Below are 23,221 nucleotides of genomic sequence, written 5' to 3' on the forward strand. Positions count from 1 at the left end.
CAGCGATTGGCGGGAGGAGCCTGATTCGCACGGTGATTGGAGGACCCAGAGCCGGGCGGAAGCGAGGCAGACAGGCCGGGCGGCGACCGGGACCATGGCGGCCGCCCCGCCGCTGCGGGACCGCCTGAGCTTCCTGCACCGGGTGAGCGAGGGCGGCCCTCCCCGGCGGGCGTCGGTGGGCAGCCCGCGGGATGGCGGCTGGGACCGCGGGCGCCCTGCAGCCCTCGCCGACTGAATCTAGGGTGTCCAGGCCGGGGTCCCCGCCCCCGGCGCCCTGGCGTCCGCTCACGGGCCGCGCCGTGTCCCTCACAGCTGCCCATCCTGCTGAAGGGCACAGCGGACGACGCCGCCCCGTGCCCCGGCTACCTGTTTGAGGAGATCGCCAGTATCCTTGCCGAGCGCCCGCCCCCGGGGTGGGAACGGGGTGGGAGGGGTCCCCAACCTGCTCCGGGCAGGGCTGCGGCTGGGGGACGGCTGGGGTCAGCGCACCCCTTCCCTAACCCGAGCGCACCCCAGAAATCTCGCACGAGTCCCTGGGCAGCAGCCAGTGCCTGCTGGAGTACCTGCTGGGCCGGCTGCACAGCACTTCGGGCCACGTGAAACTCAAGGTGGGCGCCAGCCCGGCGAGTTGGGGGGCAGGAGCGAGGGGCGCGTCCGGGCGCGGCCCCCAGTGACCGCTGCTCCCCAGGTGCTCAAGATCCTGCGATACCTGTGCGGCCACGGCTCCGCCTCCTTCCTGCTCATCCTCCGGCGGAACGCGGCCCTCGTCCAGGAGGCCACGGGTGCGGGGGGCGCCCCCAGACCCGGGACCCACAGTGTGGGCAGCTGGGAGCCCGCTGTCTGCCCGGTGGTCACCGCAGTGCCCTGAGCCAGGGTGGTCTGTGAGCCCCTGCCACGTGCAGGCGCTGCTCGAGGGTTGCTCTTGGGTGGAGCAGCTTCTCCGGGTGCCACCCTTTGGCTGGGGCTGGTTCAGGGGAGATCCTGACTCTGTGGGGGCTCCGTTCTTGCCGCCCTGGGGGCTGGCAAGGGAACCCCAGGTGGGAGTCCAGCGTGAGGCGTACGGTTGGCCGTGGGAATGGACTCCCCACAGGAGGCATGGATCAGGCAGCCGAGGGTCCTGGGGTGGTGTGGTGGGTGCCTGGCGCCCTGGCTGGTTGCAGCCCCCCACTTTGTCCTCAGCTTTCTCAGGGCCCCCAGATCCCCTGCATGGAAACAGTTTGTACCAGAAAGTGCGGGCGGCTGCTCAGGTGAGCCCCTGGGAGCCACATGAGAGCCAGGCTGGGAGGGGACTTGAGGGGGCCAGCGACCCCAGTGTCCAGCTGGGGTAAGGGCAGGACAGCAGGGTTCCCCCACCCTGGCCCCGCTGAGGCCCTGCCTCCCCTCTAGGACCTGGGAAGCACTCTTTCACGGACACCACTTTGCCTCTGCCCTCCTCACAACCCCCCAGGACTCTGTCTCCAGCAGGTACCACAGCCTCCTTGGCCCCGGGGGGCTGGGTGCTGGTGCCAGTGCTGGGCTGCTTACACCAGGCCTTCCCCCAGGTATGGGCTCGCAGTTCAGGCTTGACAGGACACTGCAGGGCTTCGGCTATAGCCAGGACGGGGGCCAATCAGGTACTGGGGGGGGGGTGACCTGTGGGGAGCTGCTCAGGTAAGGGGGAGGTGGCCTGTGGGGGCTACTCAGGTACTATGGGGGACTTGTCAGGTACTGGGGGGGTCCATGGAGGACTGCTTAGGTACTGTGGGGCCTGTGGGGGGCTGCTCAGGTAAGGGGGAGGTGGCCTGTGGGGGCTGCTCAGGTACTGGGGGGCCTGCGGGGACCACTCAGGTATTGAGGGGGCCTGTGGGGGGCCACTTAGGTACTGGGAAGCCCATGGGGGACTGGTCAGGTACAGGAAGGGCCTCTGTGGGGCTGGTCAGGTACTGAAGGGGTCTGTGGGGGCTGCTCAGGTACTGGATGGCCTGTGGGGGACTGGTCAAGTACCTGGAAGGGCTGTCACGGGGGGGCAGGTAGAGGTGGTTGGCACCGGCCAGGTCCCATGAGTGGCTGTTCTGGTCCCCTCTCCCAGTGTGGAGCCTGTCCCTTCCTGCTCAGGCAGGCTGTTCTGGGGACAGGTGGGAGATGAGGGCCTGGCCAGGTCTGGCTAGAGAGGCCGTCCAGCTCCAGGGCCAACGGCAGTGGCCTGGCTGGGAGTAGAATGGCAGGGCACCATCACCATCATGGGTGCCTATTGGGGTATGAAGGCTGCAGGTGGGCAGCCTGCCTCGCCATCCTGCGGGCCCAGGGCCCCAGCCGTGAAACGTCGTGGGGGAGCCATCCTGGCACAGGCTCAGGCTTCGCTTTGGGGCTGTCTCCTGCAGGGGCCCTGTAATTGCTTATGTGGGGTACAACAGGAAGCTCCTAAAGGGACTGGGTGTCCCCCAGGAGGCTATCCGTGCCATGTCCTGTCTCGTGCAGGCTCTGCAGGCAAGGCCCTCCTGTCCACCATCCAGAAGGCTGCAGAGGTTGTGGCCAATGCCGTGCGCCCCGGGCCTGAGGACCCCGCCACCCACAGGCCCCTGCTCCAGGATGACACCTACCAGCCAGCCCATACACTGGGTGCCAGCCACATCTGCTCTGTCCCTGGGAGTTGTGGGGCCATCCCAGCTGCCCGAGGTGCTAAGGCGAGGTCTGGGGGTCCAAGCTTGGCGGTGGCCATTGACACTGTAGACTTGGGAGCTCCCATGTGGGTGGTAGGGGACAGGAGGCCTGGCGGTGCAGTCACCAGGGCCTCTGTACAGGACACAGCCACTGGGGCTCCCAACCTGAGGGTCCCGAGGTCATACCTCTTGTCCCTGTCGCATCCAGATGCCAGACACCAGCCAGGGCAGGCCGGAGGAGGTTGGGACGACCTGGACAGAAGCCTGAGCCCCCAGAGCTCCTCTCCGGGCAGCCGCGGGAGCAGGACCTCTGACTTGGGCAGCCGCTTGGGCAGTGACAGCCATCCAGGTGCCAGCCGGGAATTCGGGGAGTTGACAGAGAGGTGAGCCAAAGCCACAGGTCATCTAGGGGTGCCTGGGGGGCCCCAGCCTGTGGCCCTGAGTGACTGCCGGCAGGATCTCAGCCTGGTGTGGAATGTTTTTGGGGGTCCTTGGCTGTACCCCACTGCCCAAGCTTGGGGGACCCCCTGATCTGCCACCACCTCTGCCAGGGCTGAGACTGTGGCCCCGAGCGACTGTGAGCAAGAGCTCAGCCTGGTGCGGAGGGTGACTCAGGGGTCCCGTGCCTTCCTGAGCCCCAGCGAGGTGCAGCGCTTCCTTAAAGAGTGAGTTGGGGGAGCCCTGGCCCCCCGGGATGGGGAGGAGGGGGCCACTACTACCTGTGCCACTCACCTGTGCCCTCCTTCAGGTGCGGGCTGCTCAACTGTGAGGTTGTGCTGGAGTTGCTGGCCGAACAGCTGCCTGCAGCCGGCGAGTGTGAGCAGATGGTGAGGGTAGGCGGGCGTGTGTATGCCAGCAGATGTGTGTGTATGTGTGTGTCAGTAGGTGTGCCTGTGTGTGTGTGCCAGCAGGTGTGCCCATGTGTGTGTGTGCCAGCAGGTGTGCCCATGTGTGTGTGTGCCAGCAGGTGTGCCTGTGTGTGTGTGTCAGCAGGCATGCCCATGTGTGCTTGTGTGTGTGGGTCTTACACGTGCATTGGCATGCTTGCCCACACAGGGTGCATCTTTTGGGCGGCTGTACTCCACCTCACCACCCCCAGCCCCCAAGGCCTGCCCTGGGTGTTGGGCGCAGGTGCCCAGTGGCTGCTACCCTTGGGCTGGGCACAGGTGCTGTGGCACTGACTTCCATACCCCCCGCAGAGGGCGCTGGGTGCCATCGCTGCCCTTGGGCATGCCGACCTGCTTCCCCAGGAACTCATCCTTGTCCTCACCCGCCTTCGGCTGCAGGAGCTGAGCTCAGGCAGCCCCGGACCTGTCACCAACAAGGCCACAAAGGTGATTGGCAGCAGGGGCCATAGGTCACCCTTCCCTACCCTTGTACTGTCCACCAGAGGGCACACTGGTCAGGGTCCTGCCTTCCTGTGCTTATTCCCTGTCTTTCTGTTGGCCCCTGGCCTCGCTGGGCAGCACCTGTGACATAGCTCCTGGGTGTGCAGTGCCTGGGCACAGGTGGTGACCTTCCACTGCGCCCACCAGCCGTGCCTTCCATGCTGTTTCCTGTCTACAGTGTGGTCCTGGACCACAGAGCCCAACCCCATTCCTGCTTGCCAATGCCTCCCTGCCAGGGGTGACTCCAGGCCACGGTTTCCATGGGTGCCCTGGGCAGGAAATGTCCCTTTGTGAGACTTAGGTGCGTGGTCAACATTCCCCACTGCAATAGCGGACCCATCTGCCAGCCAGTGTCCTGCCCCCTGAGCCTACCTGCAGGGGAGAAGACAGAGGGCACCATGCCCACACTGCCAGCACCACTCCTGCTTCCGCTTACAGATCCTGAGGCATCTGGAAGCCTCCTGCGGACAGCGGCCCCCTGCCCCACTGCCCCCGGCCTGGCCTGGCCCTGCCACCACCACTGCCCTGGACAGCTCGACTGACCTGCTGACCGCTGTAGTGCCGCCCGCCGTGGACCAGGCCTTCCTGCAGCCTCTGAGCCCTGCCCCCATCTCGCCCAGGAGTCCTGTGCCCACCCCAGTGCCCGGGGACATTGGGCAGGCTGAGACCAGGCCAGAGCAGGTTACCTCCCTGTTTGCTGGCATGGATCTGGTGGCTTGCCCTTCCCCGCGCCTGGCAGGGCCTGGCCCTGCAACAGAGGCCCCCCCCACACCTTGCCCGGGCGCCCAGGCTCCCCAGACCTTGGCGCAGGGAGCAGCCGACTCGGGGCCATCAGTTTTCGCTTTCTTAAATGCCTGATGACCTGGAGCTGCCGCCTGCGGGGGTTCCCTGCCACGGAACAGCTGGCTGGCCTGTCTTTCTGCCAGGACTACCCCTCACTTTCCTGGCTCTGGTGTGGGTAGCGCTGGCCCTGGATGCTGCGTTGGGGCCTGGAGGGCTGTGGGGAGCTGCAGGCTGTGATCTCAGCCTGCCCGGCTGCCCCCCACCCCACGTCAGCCGCCCAGGCCCACACAGGCCCTTGCCATGGTCCAGCAGAGCTGGACAGGGCCCAGCACAGCAGCTGCAGCAAGGCACCTGCTTTCTGGGTGGCCCTAGCCCGCCTCCTGCCCTCGCCAGGGCCACGTCCCTCCCCCAACCCGGGCCAACAGCTGGCCATTTGCACTCGGATGCCTGTAACAGTGAGGGCCTTGAGTGCTGCCCTTGGGCTCCCAGGGCGCCCGGAGCTGCTGCTGGGTCCCTGCCACCTCACCTGCCAGGTGGGCTCAGCCCAGGACTGTGCCGGCCTGCCTGTTCCCTTAGCTGTACTTCATCCTCAGGAGAATAAATGTCCCCTCCGGCAGTGCTGGAGGGATGACCTGGTCTCTGCTCTTCCTGTGGGTGGGGGGACTCGCTGGTGCGCGGGCACGGGCGGCCCCGGGCTGCCCCTCCACCTGGTCTCTGCTCTTCCTGTGGGTGGAGGGACTCGCTGGTGCGCGGGCACGGACGGCCCCGGGCTGCCCCTCCACCTGGCCCTCACTATTTTGTTTTTTCAGTGTTTTCCTGTCTTGGTTAATTTCTGCTCATTTTTATTTCCTGACTACTTCGGGCTTCTTCTTCCGGTGGCTGAGGCCTTGCATGTCTGACACACACCGCACGGCTGAGGGTCTCCTCTGAGCACGCCCATGGTGGGACAGCCATGAAAGTTAACATGTTTTGTTGTTAATGACACTCAAAGTATATTGTGGTTTCTCCTAAAACATGTTTCTGTCGAATAGATTATGCCACTGCTTTGTTCTGTTACTGCTATTTGAGTCAGACATTAGCTAGAGAGGGGCCAGCCTTATGGCAGAGGGGGTTAGACCTTGGCCTCCTGGCGCCATCCTGCACTAGTTCAAGTCCGGGCTGCTCCACTTGCCACTGAGCTCCCTGCCTGTGGCCGGGGAAAGCCCTGCGCCCACATGGGAGACCCGCAGGAATCTCCTGGCTCCTGGCTTCAGATCGGCTCAGCTCTGGCTGTTGCTTCCTCTTGGGGAGTGAACCAGAAGATGGAAGATCTTTCTGTCGGGCCCGGCGGCATGGCCTAGTGGCTCAAGTCCTCGCCTTGAAGGCTCCGGGATCCCATATGGGCGCCGGTTCTAATCCCGGCAGCCCACTTCCCATCCAGCTCCCTGCTTGTGGCCTGGGAAAGCAGTTGAGGACGGCCCAATGCATTGGGACCCTGCACCCGCGTGGGAGACCCGGAAGAGGTTCCAGGTTCCCGGCTTCGGATCGGCGCGCATCGGCCTGTTGCGGCTCACTTGGGGAGTGAATCATCGGACGGAAGATCTTCCTCTCTGATTCTCCTCCTCTCTGTATATCTGACTGTAATAAAATGAATAAATCTTTAAAAAAAAAAAAGATCTTTTCTGTCTGCCTCTCCCCTCTGTAAATCTGCCTTTCCAATAAAAATAAAGGCTGGTGGGAGACCTGGGTCACTCCCCTGAGGGCCTTCCATAAAGACTCTGTGGCCGATACCCCACCCCGAAGGTAAACCCGGTTAGGGTGTGCAGGTGTGGGCCGGTGTGTGGCTGGCCACAGGGCTGACCAGTGCAGGCCGGGGTCCCGACCTCAGCAGCTGCCAGGGAAATGCAGCAGTGCGAGGCGCCTGTCCGACTGCCTTCAGAGTGTCCCCTGCTTCCCGCCTTTGGGGCCAGCAGGTGGAAGCTGCCCCTTCCTCCTGGGCACTGTCTTCCAAGTGAATAAACTGGTAAAGCTGACAATGCAGGGCGGGATCCCACAGCCCTCTGGAACGCTGCGGGGCCTCCGTGATGGAGGACAGCTGCCCGAGGGGCCTGGGAGTGACCCGCCCCGGGGCAGCTGGTGTCCACGGTGTGGGTGACCTGTCCCCATGGACGGGACGTCCCTGTCTGCACGCTCAGACCCTGGTGCGCCCCAACTTACCAAACCCAGACGCTGAAGGCCGGGCTGGGGGTCCACCATGTCCATCTGAGGGCAACGGACCGAACAACCTTCAACCACGGAGAGAGAGGCCACGACCCCTCCTGGGGAGGCCTTGCTCCTGCATCCGCCCCGCCGGCCAGGCCCCGCCCCGCGCCCCGCCCGCTCTCTCTGGCTCCGCCCCGCGCCCCGCCCGCTCCCTCTGGCTCCGCCTCTGCCCTGCAGCTTCGGCACCATCGGCCCTGGTCCCGCCCCCACAGGCCCCGCCCCCTGGAGTCGTGTCCAATCGAACGCTGGAACCCTGTGAGGGACAGCCGAGAGGCTCAACGAGCGCCCGACGTCGCCAGGGCTGGCAGTCCGAGGTCCAATCCTGGAGAGGCGCGCGCAGGGAGGGCGGGCCGGCGTGACGGACAGCGGGGGCGGGGCCAGGCTGGTTGCTAGTGGCCGCGGCATTGTGGTCGCGGGTCCGCGCGTCCACCCGCCAGCTGTGTCCGCGGGCCTCTCGCCCAGGCCTGGCCCGCGCAGGTGAGAGGGGTCGGGGGCGGCCTGGGTGAAGGGCGCGCAGGTGCAGGGTGCACGCAGGCGGGGAGCTCTGCACGCTCCCGGGGGGCAGCATGGAGTCCCGTCCGGCTCCCTCGGGGCCCGGGCAGAGGGGAGCGGCGGGCTTGCCCGCGTGGACCCTGGCAGCCAGGCCGCGGATGCCGCCCCTTGCTGGCGAGGTGGCCCCCGGCCTCCTTGGCGCCGGCTCCGAGGTTCCCATGGAGAGGCTGTGTTTACCAGCCGGGTGTGTCAGGTGTCGCCTCAGCGACCCAGGCTGGTGGCCGAGGCCACGGCACTGACCTCCCCGGGTCCCCCTCACCGAGCAGCCGCCTAGGAGTGTGGGGCCGTCCCAGGGCCTGGCCACTGGGCTGGGCAGTCTGCGGGGCCCTGCTTGGTCCAACCGGCTGGGACAGGCTGTCCTTGCCGGGGAGGTCCGGCCTCTCTCCGCTGTCCACCCTCCTGCCCAGCCTCACTTCGGAGGGGGGCTCAGATGTGGCTTCTGCGCTCCCGGGCAGGTGGCCCAAGGCTGAGCTGCAGGGGCCGTGGCTCACTGTGGCTTTCCTCGCAGGGCCTGCCTCGTCCGTCTACCATGCGAGGCACACGTGCCACCCCCAGCACCCCCGAGAGTAGCCCCGAGGGCCTGGACCTGTGTCTGACCGGCCTGCCCCCGCCCATGTCCCGGCGCCCGGGCAGCGCCTCCACCTGTCGGTCCCTCGTCCGCTCCGTGTCCGTGGTCTCAGGCAGCAGGCCCCGGAGCAGAGCGCTGGTGAGTATGGGCCCTCAGCGAGGTCAAGGACAGGCCTGGAGTTCCGTTCTGCCCCGTGTCGGGATCCGCCTGTGTCATGGCTGCTGCTGGTCTCCCAGCTCCTTCCAAGGCGCCCCCTTCCCCCGCGACACCAGGGGAGTGGACCCCTGCCCCTGACGTCCTGGGAGCCCCTCGCCCTATGTATGAGTCATTTCCTCATTGCACATGCGTGTTTTATAAGATTGTGTATTTGGGAGGCAGTGTCCCTGCATCACTGGGTCACTCCAAAGGGGCCGCGAGAGCCAGGGCTGGGTCAGGCTCAAGTCTGGCTCGCTCAGGGCCTCTTGCACGGGGCGGGGGCGGACACCTGCCGCCTTCCAGGCACATTGGCAGGGAGCTGGGACCTCATACGAGGTCGGGGCCCCCAAGCACCGACCCCCACCCCACACCCGTGCATCGGAGCAGGTCACAGGTGAGTCTCTCCAGGGGGGCCAGGCCTGCATCTTGGCTGACCTGCAGGCCGGTGTCCGGGCCTTGGACGCCAGGCCGTGGCCCGGGGGCGTCCCATGCACTGTCTGATCTGCACACGGGGCCACAGCCCTGGCCCTGTGTCTGTGTCCTTGGAGCGTAGCCAGGTGTCTGGAAGAAGTCCACCGAGATGGCCCTTCCGGATAAAACTGCTCTTGGGCTTCAAGATTTCCTGCACCAAAATTAAACACACCTTGAAAAGGATTTGCTTACTTGTTTACTTGGAGGAGCTGCAGAGAGTGAAAATCAACAGAGGGAGGTTGGCCATCTGGTGACTCAGGCCCCAAATGGCCCCATAACTGGGGCCGGCGTTTTGCCCAGGTCTCCCACGTGGGTGCAGGGGTCCAAGCACTTGGGCCATCCTCCACTGCTGCCGCAGCTGCGTAAGCAGGGAGCTGGATCGAAAGTGGAGCAGCCAGGACTCGAACCGGCGCCTCTGTGGAACGCTGCAGGTGGAGGCTTAGCATGCGATGCCACTTTACTGGCCCTTCTCCGTGCGCTCGCTGAGGCACCCTTGTGTCGCGCTCCACAGTGGGTCCTGGGGGGCTGCTGGGTCTGAGCCGAGCCCAGGTGAGGTCCCACGGATGGGCGTGGCTGTCGGTCCTTGGCTCTTGCCAGCTGTACCCTGCTGTGCCCCTTGCTACACCATCGGCTGGCAGCCACACAAACCCTGGCGACTCAGCCCTCTTTTGCTCTCTGCCCCCACTGCGTCCCCTGTCTCTCCACAAGGGTCCAGGCAGAGGTGGTGGCAGCCCTGGGGGGCTCTGGCTCCATACCCATCTGCCCGCCCGGAGCTCCTCACCAGAGCCCAGGGCTTAGCACGTGAAGAAAGGGGCCCAGGTGCCTGGCGTTCCGGGAGCTTGCTGGTCAGTGAAGGTGGTGACCATGCTGACAGCCCTGGCTAAGAGCCCCTCACCTGAGTAGGCCATGTCCTGGGGCCACCAGCCGGATCCCCTAACTGCTGTGACCCGTTTGTGTGTAGGAGGCAGCAGGGCCTGCAGACTCCCGGGCCATCAACAACCTTCGGAGGTCCAGCAGCGCCACACAGGTTGGCCGGCTGTGGCCCGGCTCCCCACCCAGGTAACTGGACCCGTGGGCATCTGGGCTGGAGTGCAGGTGGGGCAGCCACATGGGGCTGTGACCCCAGGGCCCCTGCTGCAGCCCGCAGCTACACTGAGCGTGCTCTGCCCCATTGCTTACTAGCTGCTGTGGGCATGGGGGATGCTGGTGGCCCCCGTGGCACTAACACTGCCCCCACCCGCACCCCTGCTGTTCGTGCATGTAGTGTGTGTGCTGGGCAGCTGTGCCCTCAGGACGCTGGCAGGGCTCACCCCATGGGGTGTGTTGACCGCTGGCCGGGAAGCCCTCTCCAGGGGTCTGTGGCTCCATCCTTGACCCCTGGGTTGGTCCTAGTTTGGTTGCAGACCCTCCTACTGCCCTGCGGTCCCAGCCTGTGAGCCATCACTCAGCATGTACACCTGGCAGTGATGGGCTTGGCTGAGGCGGAGACACCGTGGGCCATGTCAGAACCGTGGGAGCCCCAGGAGTGGTCCTGGTGGGCATTGGGGTGCTGGGCCGCATGCACTTGGCCTAGGGTCCATGACTGTGACCACGGCAGCCCTGCCCCTGCATGCGTGCGGCTGTGCTGGGGTCACGGTGCATATTCTCTGTACGCAGGCTTGGGGAGCCCCCTGACTTCCTAGCACTTTTTGAGGGTAGCCCTGACCAGGGGAAGAGACCGGCCAAGCTGAGCAAGGTGGCCAGTGAGAAGGGAGCCACGTGGAATGTGCTGGTGAGGGTGGCATGGCCCATGGCCCTGGGGTGGGGGTGGGAGGCGTGGGTGCCCAGTGGAAGCAGTGTTTGACCGTCTCGTGCAGGATGAGGAGCCCCAGGCTTCCGGCTGGGCATCCAGAGCCCGGGGCACGAGCGCCTGCGACCCACCATCGGACCTGCAGGGCAGAGAGCAGACCAGGGCCCTGGAGGCCAACTTCACAGCCAACAACAGGTGCGGAGCCCTGGCTGGCCTCTGACCCAAGGCCTGGCCTGTTGGGGTGTCTGACTGGAGAACCCCAGAGAAGAGTCCCCACTGGCCAGACCCCTGCCCATGTGCCCCAAAACAGAGCCCCGGGCAGCAGGCACACAGCTAGGCATCCAGAGAGGACCGCGCTCATCTCAGCCTGGAGCGGTGGGCGCTGAGCAGCGTTGGGGGCGGGGCTGGGGAGGTGCCGAGGGGGCGCATGGGGGGCATTAGGACTACTGACCTCACTGGTAAGCTCTACCCACAGCGTGGCCCCAGCAGGCGGCCAGCCCTGCCACTTGACCCTCCCTGTCACCATAGGAGCAGCAAGGCAGCCGTGGGCAACTGTGTCACTGCCATGGTGCACAACCACTACGCTCCAGGACAGAGGGGTGCTGCCCCAAAGAGCTCCAACCAGGCAGCTCCCTCCCTCAAGTAAGGCTGCATCGGGCTCTGCAAGGGCCAAGCTTGCCCAGGAGCCCTCCACCCTCGGCGGGTTGGGCGGGGTGTCGGTGCTGGTCCTGCTGTGGTGTCTCTGACCCAGCTTGGGAGTAGGAGCAGTGGCCCCAGTGTTGGGCTGTTGGGGCATTAAGTGGAGCAGCAGGTGGGCGATTTCTCTCCGTCCTCCTGGCCCTTGGTCCGCAGGAGCTGAGTGCTCACGGCTCTCTCTCTGTCTCCTGTCCGAGGGCTGAGGAGGGAGCAGACGGTTAGGGCCAGGGAAGCTGCTGGCCGTGCCACGCCCTGCCCCGCACTCCCTGGGCAGCGTACATGGCCTGGGAAGTGGCCTGGGCATTGCTACGGGCTGCAGGCTGAGGTGCCCGGTGCCCGTCTGGGGGTGGGTCAGTGAGCCTGACTTCTCCATTCCTGGCCGTCAGCAATGTTGTCAAGGCAGCCACCTGTGAGGGTGGCAGCTTCCGGAAGGCTCCGAAGAATGTCTTGAGCAGCAGCCCGGCAGCAGGGGACGTGGCCCCAGTAGCCAGGAGCCCGCGGAGGACAGAGGTGACCGAGGAGGAGGCTGAGAGGTGAGCGCCGGGCTGGGCTGTGGGGAGCCAGGAGGCAGGTAGGGCCCTGTGACTTCACGTCCCCAAAAAGGATGGCCCTGGGAGTGGGAGGGTGGCCAGGTAAGCTTGGCACAGGCCCCGGGAACCCCTCCAAGACCCCCGCCCTGTGCTGCTCTCGTTGGCTTGGCTCTAGGAGTAGCCAGAACAGGAGCAGCTGAGCACCACAGCCCTGGATCCCCCAGTCCATGGGTTTGAAAAGGGCATGTGGTGCTGTCAGCTTACCAAGCTGCGGAACATTCCAGTAACTGAGACTGTGTGAATCTCTATCTTGCTGCTCCGCGGTGTGGCCTGGCTGGGGCCAGCTCCCTTCCCTGTGAGCACTGCTGGGGCGCTGTCGGAACACGGCCACCCTCCAGGGCCCCTCGGGCCGGGCATGGGTGCTGGGCACTGTGTTCTGCCATGACTGCTCTCAGCCACCTCAGCCAGAGGTGGACACTGTTTCTTGTTGACTTCCGGGAGGGAGGCTGTTTTTCCTTAAGGTTTATTTATTTGAAAGGGCTATGATATGAGTATGGAGTGGGGGGATCTCCCACCTGCTGGCTCACTCCCCAGGGCACAACAGACAGGGAAGGGCTGGGCCAAAGCCCAGTGAAGAGCTGCTTCTGGGTCTCCTGCATGGGTGCAGGTCCCAAGCACATGGGTGTCGTCTGCTGCTTTCCCAGGCCCTAAGCAGGGGGCTGGTCAGAAGTGGAGCAGCTGGGACTTGAACTGGTGCCCGTATGTGACGCTGGTGTCTTGGGCCCCAGCTTTGGGTTTCGGTGGAGCAGGCTGAGCTTGGCCATTGGGCTGCGTCCCAGCACACAGCCTTGGCGACATGTGTGGCCATCGGTCTGGGTCCACGCGGGCTTGCCCTGAGTCCTGCCCTCTGGACAGGTTTATCCACCAGGTGAACCAGGCTGCCATCACCATCCAGCGCTGGTACCGTCGGCAGGTGCAGTGTCGCCATGCAGCAGCTGCCAGCCTGGAGCGCCTGCTGGCATCCAAGCGAGAGGTCGGTGTGGGTGCGGGGGTCATGCCAGGCTGCTCCTGGGGGACACTTGGAGAGGTGCGTCCAGGGTTCTGTGTAAGGCAGAGATCCCAACACTGGCACCAGGGGCCTGGAGTTGTGCCCTGTGCCAGCCTGGCCCTTATGTCCATTCTTGGGCCTGGGTAACTCACCCGCCAAGCCCAGAATGAAGCTTGCTGGCTGAGATGCGGAGCCCAGGGGCCACACTTGGCCTTGGTAGAGCAGATGTGGCCAGTTCTGCCTCACTCTCCCTGGGGGTGTGTCCTGGTTCTGGGACCTCTAGTATCCTGGGGCCGGGGGCTCTGTCCTCTACACCCAGGGATGCCGTGGCCTCTGCCCTGTGGCAGGAGCAGCGGCCGGCCCGGGAGGGCCTCCTGGATGCACACAGGCATGAGGCGGCAGCACGGAGGAAGGCCCGTGAGGAGAAGGCACGTGAGGCCAGGCGGGCGGCCATTCAGGTACCCGAGGGCCAGGGGAGGGCCAGGGGAGGGCCAGGGGCCACCTTCCCTTGAGCGACTCACACAGGCCCCCATCCTGCCCCTGCCAGGAGCTGCAACAGAAGCGGGCCCAGAAGTCGAGCAACATGGAGCCCGGGCTGCCCCAGGAGCCCTGGAGGGCTAGTGTGCCAGGGACTCCCCGGCGTGCTGTCAAAGCCAACAATGACAGTGGGGGTGAGCCCGGCCGCTGCCCCTCCCTGTCCCTCCGCACACACACACAGGCCGCTGCCCCTCCCTGTGGGCCTGCACACACGCACAGGCCACTGCCCCTCCCTGTCTGCCTGCACACACAGGCTACTGCCCCTTCCCTGTCCTGCACAGGCCTCTGCCCCTCCCTGCCCCTCCCACATACATGCAGCCCTCTGCCCCTCCCTGTCCGCCGCACACACACAGGCCGCTGCCCCCTCCCTGTCCTCCCGCACACACACACAGGCCGCTGCCCCCTCCCTCCTGCTGGCTGGGAGGTGCAGTCCCTACAGGGCTCCCAGGGCTATGCCCTGCCTCACTGTCTTGGGCTAACCTAGCTGATGGCTCCTGGATACTTGGTCCCAGACCAAGGTGACCCCCTGGAGCAGAGAGGCTGGGTCCTGGGGTGCACCAGCTTCCCTGGCCCTACACCCTGACATCCGGAGCTCCGTGGGACCTGCCCCTGGCTTGCTCGGCTGTCTGTGATGTGTTGCCCATGATGGGCCGTTGTCCTGCCACGCAGGTGCAGGCGTCAGCTCTGCAGGCCCAGTGGGTCCCTGCCCACCTGCCTCTAGCCAGCCCTTTGAGCCCCCGCGAGCCCTGGCAGACAAGCCTCAGGTCTGTAGTGCTGAGGGGTCCACCCTGGTCAGGGCTGAGGCTGTGGCCCAGGGAGCCCTCCCTGGGATGGTGGGTGGCCGGGTGGCCGTGGCCACAAGAGTCGGCACAGGAGGCCCTGGCCCAGGCTCGGTCACCAGCAGCCCTGCTGGCTCCCCACTGCCATGTCCCCAGGCCGGCCCCAGTGTCGCCAATGAGGACCTGACCCATAGCAAGGTTCAGCCCAGGACGAGCTTGGACGAACTGTTGGACACGCTGAGGCTGCTGGAGGAGGAGCCGGAGCCACTTCCCCCACCCAGGGCCTGTCGCAAGGAGAGATACGCCTGGATGGACGAGGTGACCCTGGGCCTGTGTCGGCATCCCCCCCCAGGGAGGCCTTCTCTGGGGGGACTGGCCTGTGCAGTCTCGGGCAGCAGCCCCTGAAGGCCTGGGACACCAGTGCTGGCTGCCCCTCCTGTCACTGCCCTGCCACACCCTTCTCCAGGGGCCCCAACCGCCGTGCTGGTCCCTCCCGCAGGAGGACGCCACCAGCTCGCTGACGGCCGACAACCTGCAGCGGCTTGGGGAGCTGGACGCAGCCTCGTCCGAGGCCGCCGACGGGACGCTGCTGTCCGAGGCCAAGCTGCAGGGCATCATGAACTTCTTGGACGAGATGGAGATCGGGGAGCAGGAGCAGCCGGTCCCCTCGGGCGAGGTGCGAGCTCGCTGGGCCCCACGGGCACCCGACAGCTGCTCTGGGTCTCCGTGGGCGAGGGACAGCACTCTGTCAGTGGTCTGTGCTTGGCTCCTGATGCCATGGGTCCTGTGGGTCCCTTCTGTGCCCCCATGCGTCCCATCTGCGGCCCTGGCTCCAGCCACGGGACTCTTCCCAACTCGGGCTGTCACCCCACAGCGTGTCTCCGGCCAGCTCCAGCTCCCCAGCAGGGGCTGCTTGCCCAAGGCCTGTCCGTGTCTACAGGGGCAGGAGGCGGAGGCTGGGCGGAGGTGCCCTGAGCTGTCATCGGAGGCAAACGCGTCGGTGATGAGGCTGAGGCTGGAGGTGGAGGAAAAGAGGCAGGCGCTGGGGCTGCTCCGGAGGGCTCTGGTAATGGCCGCCCGCCTTCCCCATGCCCCGGGCCTGCCGGAGCCGGGCCCAGCACTGTCCCCTCTGCCCTGCAGGCACAGCAGCGCGACCTCACCGCCCGCAGGGTCCGGGAGGCCCAGAAGGAGCTGGACAGGCAGCTGCGGCAGCAGAGGGAGCACTACGAGGCTGCTGCCCAGCGACATCTGTCCTTCATTGACCAGGTGACAGGCGCTGGGGCCAGAGCAGGTAGCACGGGTCTCACGGAGCTTCTAGAGCCTTCTGGGCTCCAGTGGTGCAGTCATGTGCGTCCTGCCGTCCAGGCGTGTAGAGGGGCGGGTTTGCTGGAGGAGCCCAAGGCTCTGCCGTGTTACCCAAGCTGAGTCTGCCCTAGGGAGGTGTCCACTGCTGCCGTGGGGGCTGCCAGGCAGTCAGAGCCTCCCAGTGAGCATGAGGCTCAGGGCTGTGCGGAGCAGAGGTGGCTTTGGTGGTCAGCGTCCTTGTGTCCACATGTCCAGGGGGCCATCCCATCCCAGGCTGGTGACCCAGTGACCTTGTCCCGGGCGAGCCTGAGGCTGTCTGTACTGCGTGTCTGACAGATCTAAGGCTCAGAATGGAGGGCCCTGGGAGAAGGGTTCCCCTGATCCGGGGCAGAGCCTCACCTCCCCGCTTTTATTGCCACAGCTGATTGAGGACAAGAAGGTCCTCAGCCAGAAGTGTGAAGCAGTGGTGGCTGAGCTGAAGCTTGGGGACCAGCGGAGCCGGGAGCAGACAGCCCATATGCAGGAGCAACACGAGCTGGTGTGTCCAGGACGCCCCCCGTGCCCCGCAGCTGCCTGGTGCCTTTGGGCTAAGGCCGGGGTAGAGGACCGTCCCTAGGTCCCACGTAGTCGGGGCCCGTGTGGGGAGCCGGGTCCAGGCCAGCTGCACCTCCCGTGGCATGAGCTCAGCTCCCTGCCCAGAAGCGTTTCCTCACTGCCTGGGCCTCGTCTTCAGGAGATGAAGAAGCTCAAAGAGCTGATGAGCGCGGCTGAGAAAGTCCGCAGGGAGAAGTGGATCCATGAGAAGACCAGGAGGATCAAAGAGATCACCGTCAGAGGTGAGCAGGGGTCAGGTCAGAGGTGGGCGGGGGTCAGGTCAGAGGTGGGCGGCGGTCAGGTCAGAGGTGGGCGGGGGTCAGGTCAGAGGTGAGCAGGGGGTCAGGTCAGAGGTGGGCGGGGGGGTCAGGTCAGAGGTGAGCAGGGGTCAGGTCAGAGGTGGGCGGGGGGGGTCAGGTCAGAGGTGGGCGGGGGTCAGGTCAGAGGTGAGCAGGGGTCAGGTCAGAGGTTGGCGGGGGTCAGGTCAGAGGTGGGCAGGAGTCAGGTTAGAGGTGGGCAGTGTGTCAGGTCAGAGGTGGGCGGGGGGGTCAGGTCAGAGGTGAGCAGGGGTCAGGTCAGAGGTGAGCAGGGGTCAGGTCAGAGGTGGGCGGGGGGTCAGGTCAGAGGTGAGCAGGGGTCAGGTCAGAGGTGAGCAGGGGTCAGGTCAGAGGTGGGCGGGGGGTCAGGTCAGAGGTGAGCAGGAGTCAGGTCAGAGGTGAGCAGGTGGGGGTCAGGTCAGAGGTGAGCAGGGGTCAGGTCAGAGGTGGGCGGGGGTCAGGGTCAGGTGGGTGGGGGCTCTTGGAGAGAGCGGTGGCCGTGGCCGCAGCAGCACAGGACCCTCCCAGGAAGGGTTAGAGCTCTAGACAGAGGCCACAGCCCCGTCCTGGCCCCGTAAGGACTAGCCTGGGACGGGGCACTGCCGCAGGATGTGGGCCTGAGCTGAGAGGCAAGGGGTACGGGGTCCCCTTGCAGCATGCCCCCCTCCCCAGGCCTGGAGCCCGAGGTGCAGAGGCTGATCTCCAAGCACAAGCAGGAGCTGCGGCGGCTGCGTGGCCTGCACGAGGCGGAGCTGCAGCAGGCGGAGGAGCGGGCTGCCCAGCGGCAGCTGCGCCAGGCGGAGGAGCTGCGTGTCCGCCTGGCGCAGGAGAAGGAGGAGCTGGGCCGGCAGGAGCGGGAGCGCGCCCGGCAGCGGTGGGCCTCGGGGCTGGGCGCTGGGCTGGGCCGGGCTCCCCAGGCGGAACCTCCGGGTGTGACCAGGCCTGGTGGCTGTGGGCCATGTCCGGCCATGTCCACTGGGTGGGCAGCAGTGTCCGGTGGCCCCCCGACCCCATGGTCCCCTGGGCTTCCCTCAGAGGCTGCTGGGCAGAGGTGGATGGCAGAAGTGGCCGAGCAGGCTCCGGGGGAGGTGCAGAGGTCTCTGGGTGGGGTTGGTCTGCTGCGGGCTGCGGGAGCCAGGGCTGAGCTGCCGACCGGCCGGCCCCCGCAAGCAGGTTCGAGCAACAGCTGGAGCAGGAGCAGCTGGCCCTGGAGCAGCAGCGGCGGCGGCTGCAGGCTGAGGTGGCTGCCGAGAAGGAGCGGCTGGGCCAGCAGGCGGCCAGGTACCACCCAGGGCGACCCTGCGCCCGCTGACCCCTGCCCCATCCCCCGCTGACCCCGGGCCCCATCCCCCGCTGACCCCTGCCCCATCCCCCGCTGACCCCTGCCCCATACCCCGCTGACCCCTGCCGCATCCCCCGCTGACCCCTGCCCCATCCCCCGCTGACCCCGGGCCCCTGCAGGCAGCAGGCCGAGCTGGAGGAGCTGAGACGCCAGCTGGAGCAGAGCACCTCTGAGTCGGCCCGAGCCCTGAGGGCCGAGTTCGAGAGGGGCCAGGAGGAGCAAGAGCGGCGGCACCAGGTCAGAGGGCCCCGACCCCAGCGGCCCTGACCTTGGCCCTGGCTGAGGCGGCCTGCTGGCTCTCACGGCCCTGTGCCCTGCAGGCGGAGCTGGCGGCCCTCAAGGACCAGCTGGAGGCCGAGCGCCAGGCCTGGACAGCCAGCTGTGCCAAGAAGGAGGTGAGCCTTGCGTCTGGGGGGGCTCCCTGGGAACCCTGTCCCCCGTGTTGGGTCCAGACTCGGCCATCGTCTCGGGCCTGCCCCCCAGGAGGCCTGGCTGCTGCAGCACGAGCGGGCACTGAGGGAGGAGCTCCGGCAGGAGCGGGACAAAGAGATCGAGGCGGTCATCCGGCGCCTGGAGGCCGACACGACGCAGGCCAGGGAGGAGGGCGAGAGGGCGGCCGAGGGCCGGTGAGGGGCGGCCGGGGCAGGTGGGGGGCGGCCGGGGCCGGTGGGGGGCGGCCGAGGGCCGGTGAGGGGCGGCCGGGGCAGGTGGGGGGCGGCCGGGGCCGGTGGGGGGGTGGGTGGAGGCCGTGCTGGACACATGGACCTGCTGCTCTCCGCCCGCAGTGTCCAGCGCATCAGGGACAAATACGAGGCAGAGCTGCAGGAGCTGGAGCAGTCAGAGCGGAAGCTGCAGGGCCGCTGCGCTGAGCTGCAGGGGCGCCTGGGGGAGGCCGAGGGGGAGGCCCTGCGCCTGCGGGGCCTGCTGCGGCAGAGGGAGAAGGAGCTGCAGCAGGAGCGTGCGGTGAGCCAGTCCGCACCTGTGTCCTGCATGCCCACACGCCAGCCCAGTCGGCCTGCACCCAGCACAGCCAGCCCACACCCGTGCCCTGCATGCCCAGCCCAGCCGGCCCATACCCATGCCCCACATGCCCAGCCCAGCCGGCCTGCACCCAGCACACACACCCGCACACACGCGAGCCCAGCCGCCTCAGCCCGGACCTCTCTCACCCGCCCCTGGGCACTCTGCTCTGGCCCTGCCCCCAGGTGAGCGAGCGGCTGACTGCCGAGCGAGGTAACCTGGCGCAGGTGGTCCGCCAGGAGTTTGCCGAGCAGCTGGCTGCCTCCGAGGAGGAGAACCGACAGGTCAAGGCTGAGCTGGCAGCACTGCAGGCCTGTCAGCGGCTGGAGCTGGACGAGGTGCACCGGAGGTGGGCAGGGGACCCGCAGGCCCTTCAGCGCCCAGCTAGGCGGGGGGCCTCCAATCCGGGACCCCAGGTGTCCCACAGGCTTGGGCTCTGTCTCCCCTCCCCACTGCTCCGTGGGACCAGGGCCTCCAAGGACTAAGCTGTTGGGGGATCTGGGGGGTCCCTGCGCAATGCCACCCTGCGTTCTGAGCATCTGGCAGGGCAGGGGGCGTGGGGGGATTCCTCACCCACCTCAGCCTGGCCTCCACTACATCTCAGGATCACCGGGTGCCACACCCATGCAAACGGGACAACAGGACAGCTCTTCCTGGGGTCCCCTGGGGGCCACACACTGGCCTCTGGCTGAGGGGCTGCATGGGAGCCACTCCGTGTCCCCCTCAGGGTGAAGACTGCCCTGGCAAAGAAGGAGGAGGCCGTGGACAGCCTGCGGAGGCAGCATGAGGTGGTGCCAGGGCCGCCCTGGGAGGGGGTGGCTCCAGCTGGCCTGGGGTGATCCTGGGCTCACCCTGCGCACTGCTGCAGGCCGCGGTGAGGCGTGCGGACCACCTGGAGGGGCTGCTGCAGCGGCGGCAGCCGCCCCGAGCACCAAACGAAGCCAAGTGATGCCATGGGAGCCAGCGGGGCAGTGCCCGTGCCGGCTGCAGAGCCCACTCTGCCTCCTGCCCTCGCCGAGCCAGAATTCCCTGCTGGTCTCTCAGTAAAGGGGCCATGCTCCAGTGGTCCGCGTTTCTGCTTTTCCTGCGCTCCTGCAGGTCCTCCGCCCTTCCTGCTCAGCACCCGGGGCGAGGCTCCGGCCGGCTGCAGGCGCTGCGCCGTGGGGTCTCCACGCCGTCTCCCTGTGGGAGAAGTCCTCGTCCATCTTGGCCCGAGGGGCAGACAGAGCCACCTGCGGGGGGGCGGGGGGAAGGGGTGGCGGAAACAGAGTCCCACAGGGACGGGTCCCAGTGTGCCCCTAGTCCGGACATTGGACCTGCCAGCCTCTCCTGATCTCCATTCATTCCCGGGAGGATGGGTGCCCATACCCCCTCACCACACCCATGGAGCCTGCACCGGCACAGCTGCGTGTACCGTGCAGCCCACACAGCCAGGACCCCCGGGGCTGACGGTGCAGCCGGCAGGAGCCAGCCTCTCCCCCACTCTCCTACGTCCTGTGGCCACACTTCACCTTGGGCATGATGAGGCCCATGCTGTCCAGCCCTGTGCCCACAGCCAGGCCTGCTGCGCAGCTTGAAGCTCTACCAGGTAACCCCAGGCTCTGGGGAGCCAGTGGATGGGGCGTGGGGCTCCAGTTGTCCTCTGCCTGGTCTGCCCACTCCGGGGGCTCACCGCCACTTGGAACATCCATACTGGGCTGGCCAGCTAACCTCCCACAGGAGGGGACAGCGGCCAGCATCTGGAGGGACATGGGCTTCGCGCTGTCCCCTGGCGTGCTCAGGAGCTGAGGGACTTGCCCGATGTCCCAGCTAGAACCCAGGTCCCATGCCTCTGCTCTCGGGTGCCCTGGTGACAGCCCCAGGCAGGTTCCTGCTTGTCCCCAGGGGCTGGAGGGGTCAGCCAGGACTAGAGGCTGTACCCCCAGGATGTGTCCAGCCCAGGCGAGTGGGGACAGCAGCCTGTACCAGCGGGCTCCCAGAAGGTCTGTGCTGTCTCCCAGTGACACTGCTGTGTCCAGGAGTAAATTAAGTCTGTCAGACACATTTCCCCAAGCCCTACAGCGGCCAGGGCGGAGCCAGGAGCCTGGACCCACACCTGGTCCCCCGTGGGTGGCAGATCAAGACTGCGCCCTCCCCAGGTGTGGCAGCAGGGACTGGGGTTGGGGGGCGTGAAGCCTGGTATTCCACATGGGGTGCAGGTGTCCCCAAGCTTGGGCCTAGCACAGCGCTGGCCAGTGCGGCCACCTGGGGAGTGAGCCACAATCAGAGCGCTCTCTCTCTGACTTAGAGATACACGGGCTGGGGACAGGCCTCTGTGCTCTAGACCCTGCTCTGGGAGCTTCACCTAGCGGGGAGTCCCTGGCTGCAGCTTGTCGCATGGCTTCCTCCCGGGAGCTGGCCAGGCGCATGGCCACCTCTGGATCCTGCTGAGCCCTTTGCTAGGGAGTTTGCCCCCAAGCTCGCCAAGGGTACCCGACGCCTCCCAGCCCTGTCCCCTGCAGGCGGCATGGACATCACCACGGTATGGTCTGTGTGTGCCAGGAGCGCCTGTGCCATGAGGCTGTAACGTGTGAGAGGCCCACGGAGGTGCTGGCCAGGTGAAGTGAATGTGCCAATGCTGCCAGATCCCCCATGGCGACAGGGCAGCAGCCACAAGTCCTAGCTCAATGGGACAGCACTAGATGCCCTGGCTAGCTGGCCTGGCCCGGCCCTGCCCTAAAGGGGCAGCAGTTGATGGCCGCTGCCCCGGGCAAGCCCCAAGTGAGCCTCCTTGATGGTAACCTCAGCCTGAGGCATTGGGGAGGAGGACAAGGTTGGAGCCGGCCCCCCACCCAGGGGACCATGGCAGGCCAGGCTCCTTGCCCCAGCCCGTTTCCACCGCTGCCTTAACCTGGCATGGGCACATTTTGCTCGCAGTGGATTTCTGAATGAATGTGGTACGTTGGCTTGCAGAGGGCACTTGGTGTGGTGTCACAGGGGCACTCCACGTGCCGGGGTCCCCCTCGTGTGCGAGTCCTGGGCGCAGCGCCCAGCTTCAGCTGGCCCCGCCCAGGCGTTTACAGCCATCCGGAGGAATAAACAAACTACAAACACTGCGCTAGAGTGTCTGTGATGAGAGCCATGGGGTTCACTTTATTGAGACAGGGTTCACTGTTATTTTAGGGTGCTGTGTGCCCAGCACAGCCCCAGACCAGCCCGACCGACAGCTGCACTCCCAACCCCCAGGCCCACAAGCAGGGCCACTGTGCCATGTGTCCAGTGTGTGTGCCTGCTGCGTGCACAAGGCTGTGTCCTGCTGGTGGCCCAGTAACGTGTGTCTGGCTGATGGGCTTGTCTGCCAAGGGACAGATGGCTGTGACCGCAGGGTCTTCCAAACGCTGCCCCTCGCTCTTGGGACCCTCACTGCAGCTAGACCCCCACCCCCTGGATCCATTCTGTTCTTCGTCTCAGTGCAACCCAGCACGCATGTCCAGCCTGGCTCCCGGCTTGGCAACACCCTGGGGCATGTGGGGCAACCAGGATACCACAGGGCCCTGCAGTGGCCACTGCTGAACTCTGGCCTGTGACACATAACGTGTCACTGTGAATGAGCACCCAGGGCCCAATGGGTGCTGGTCAGTCCATTCCTCAGGCCTCTGTTGGCAAAACACAGGGCTGGCCCTGAGGCTGCGACCCTCATGGCCCTCAGGGCCAGGAGCCATCCTCACCCACCTGCTGCTCCCAGTTAGGAGGCCCTGGGGGTCGGCCCTGTGGGCTCTGTGAAGTTGCACAGACAGAACAGGGTGGGACCTGGCCTGGCTGTTGTACATGTGCGCACGCGTGGGAGGTCTGGACAGGCCCCTCCCCGTTCCAGAGCACAGTCAGCCTTTTGGCTGGCTTAGGGGGGCGACGCCCACATGTCTCTCCGGTTGCAGGGTTCCTGCACCCCAGGCTGCCAGCAGGTGCAGAGGATGGGCCTGGGCCCGCCATGCCTGGAGCTCCAGCTTCTGCCTCCTCAGTGTGCCGGCGGAAGCCCTCCAAGCAGCCAGGAGGAAGGTTCTGGATGCCTCCCTAAGCCGCGCTGGGGCAAGGCCCCCTAGGGCCTGAGTGCTGCCCGGAAACGGCCTGCAGTGGGGCAGGGAGCCCTTCCTCCAACCCGCTTTCCTGGGGTTCCATGCACCCTGCTCGGTGTGCCTAGGAGCCCTTGCCCTGCCCCGCCTTCCAGCTGGGCCCAGGTCCTGCCCTCGCACACCCAGCCCTGGCTCCCCAAGGCTGCGCGGACCCCTGTCCGGCCCGCGCCAGCCCCGCCGGGCTCCCGGCTCCGGCGCAACGACGACGCAAGATGGCGCTGCCCAAGGGTGCGGGAGGGGCCGGGCCGGTCAGCGGGCGCAGGCGGCGTCTGCGGGAAGAACCCCGCACCCCGAGCGCAGGTTCCGCCCAGAGCGCGC

General features: G+C 66.5%; 2 protein-coding genes across 2 annotated transcripts; both read left to right on the forward strand.

The window, feature by feature from the left end:
- Positions 1–10: 10 nt before the first annotated feature.
- Positions 11–4,913, forward strand: TEPSIN (TEPSIN adaptor related protein complex 4 accessory protein). The gene is given in 14 exon segments (XM_012929144.2): positions 11–142; positions 313–385; positions 517–608; positions 689–782; positions 1,180–1,247; positions 1,387–1,399; positions 1,402–1,464; positions 1,542–1,613; positions 2,458–2,655; positions 2,848–3,022; positions 3,191–3,304; positions 3,388–3,466; positions 3,839–3,973; positions 4,466–4,913. Coding segments are annotated over 14 exon segments (1,644 nt in total). The 5' UTR covers positions 11–94; the 3' UTR covers positions 4,886–4,913.
- A 2,460-nt stretch (positions 4,914–7,373) lies between these two features.
- CEP131 (centrosomal protein 131) lies at positions 7,374–19,856 on the forward strand. The gene is made up of 26 exons (XM_058675696.1): positions 7,374–7,528; positions 8,112–8,309; positions 9,799–9,896; positions 10,494–10,608; positions 10,694–10,821; positions 11,155–11,268; positions 11,709–11,855; positions 12,768–12,891; positions 13,248–13,358; positions 13,448–13,571; positions 14,107–14,201; positions 14,373–14,534; positions 14,719–14,892; positions 15,157–15,282; positions 15,357–15,482; positions 15,943–16,059; positions 16,255–16,357; positions 17,105–17,306; positions 17,606–17,713; positions 17,894–18,011; positions 18,095–18,169; positions 18,258–18,400; positions 18,560–18,737; positions 18,980–19,143; positions 19,522–19,582; positions 19,663–19,856. Exons 2-26 carry the CDS (start codon positions 8,133–8,135, stop codon positions 19,741–19,743), a joined length of 3,171 nt encoding a protein of 1,056 aa, XP_058531679.1. The 5' UTR covers positions 7,374–7,528; positions 8,112–8,132; the 3' UTR covers positions 19,744–19,856.
- Positions 19,857–23,221: the final 3,365 nt, after the last annotated feature.

The sequence above is a fragment of the Ochotona princeps genome, chromosome 17, assembly GCF_030435755.1.
Source record: "Ochotona princeps isolate mOchPri1 chromosome 17, mOchPri1.hap1, whole genome shotgun sequence".
In the NCBI taxonomy this organism is placed as follows: Eukaryota; Metazoa; Chordata; class Mammalia; order Lagomorpha; family Ochotonidae; genus Ochotona; species Ochotona princeps.

Bases quoted from the DNA above. Each gene is read 5' to 3' on its own strand.
- CEP131 (XM_058675696.1), top strand. From the start codon at position 8,133: ATGCGAGGCACACGTGCCACCCCCAGCACCCCCGAGAGTAGCCCCGAG. The intron at 9,897-10,493 runs GTAACTGGACCC...CTCTGTACGCAG, and splicing joins TGGCCCGGCTCCCCACCCAG to GCTTGGGGAGCCCCCTGACT. The intron at 12,892-13,247 runs GTGGGTGCGGGG...GCCCTGTGGCAG, and splicing joins CATCCAAGCGAGAGGTCGGT to GAGCAGCGGCCGGCCCGGGA.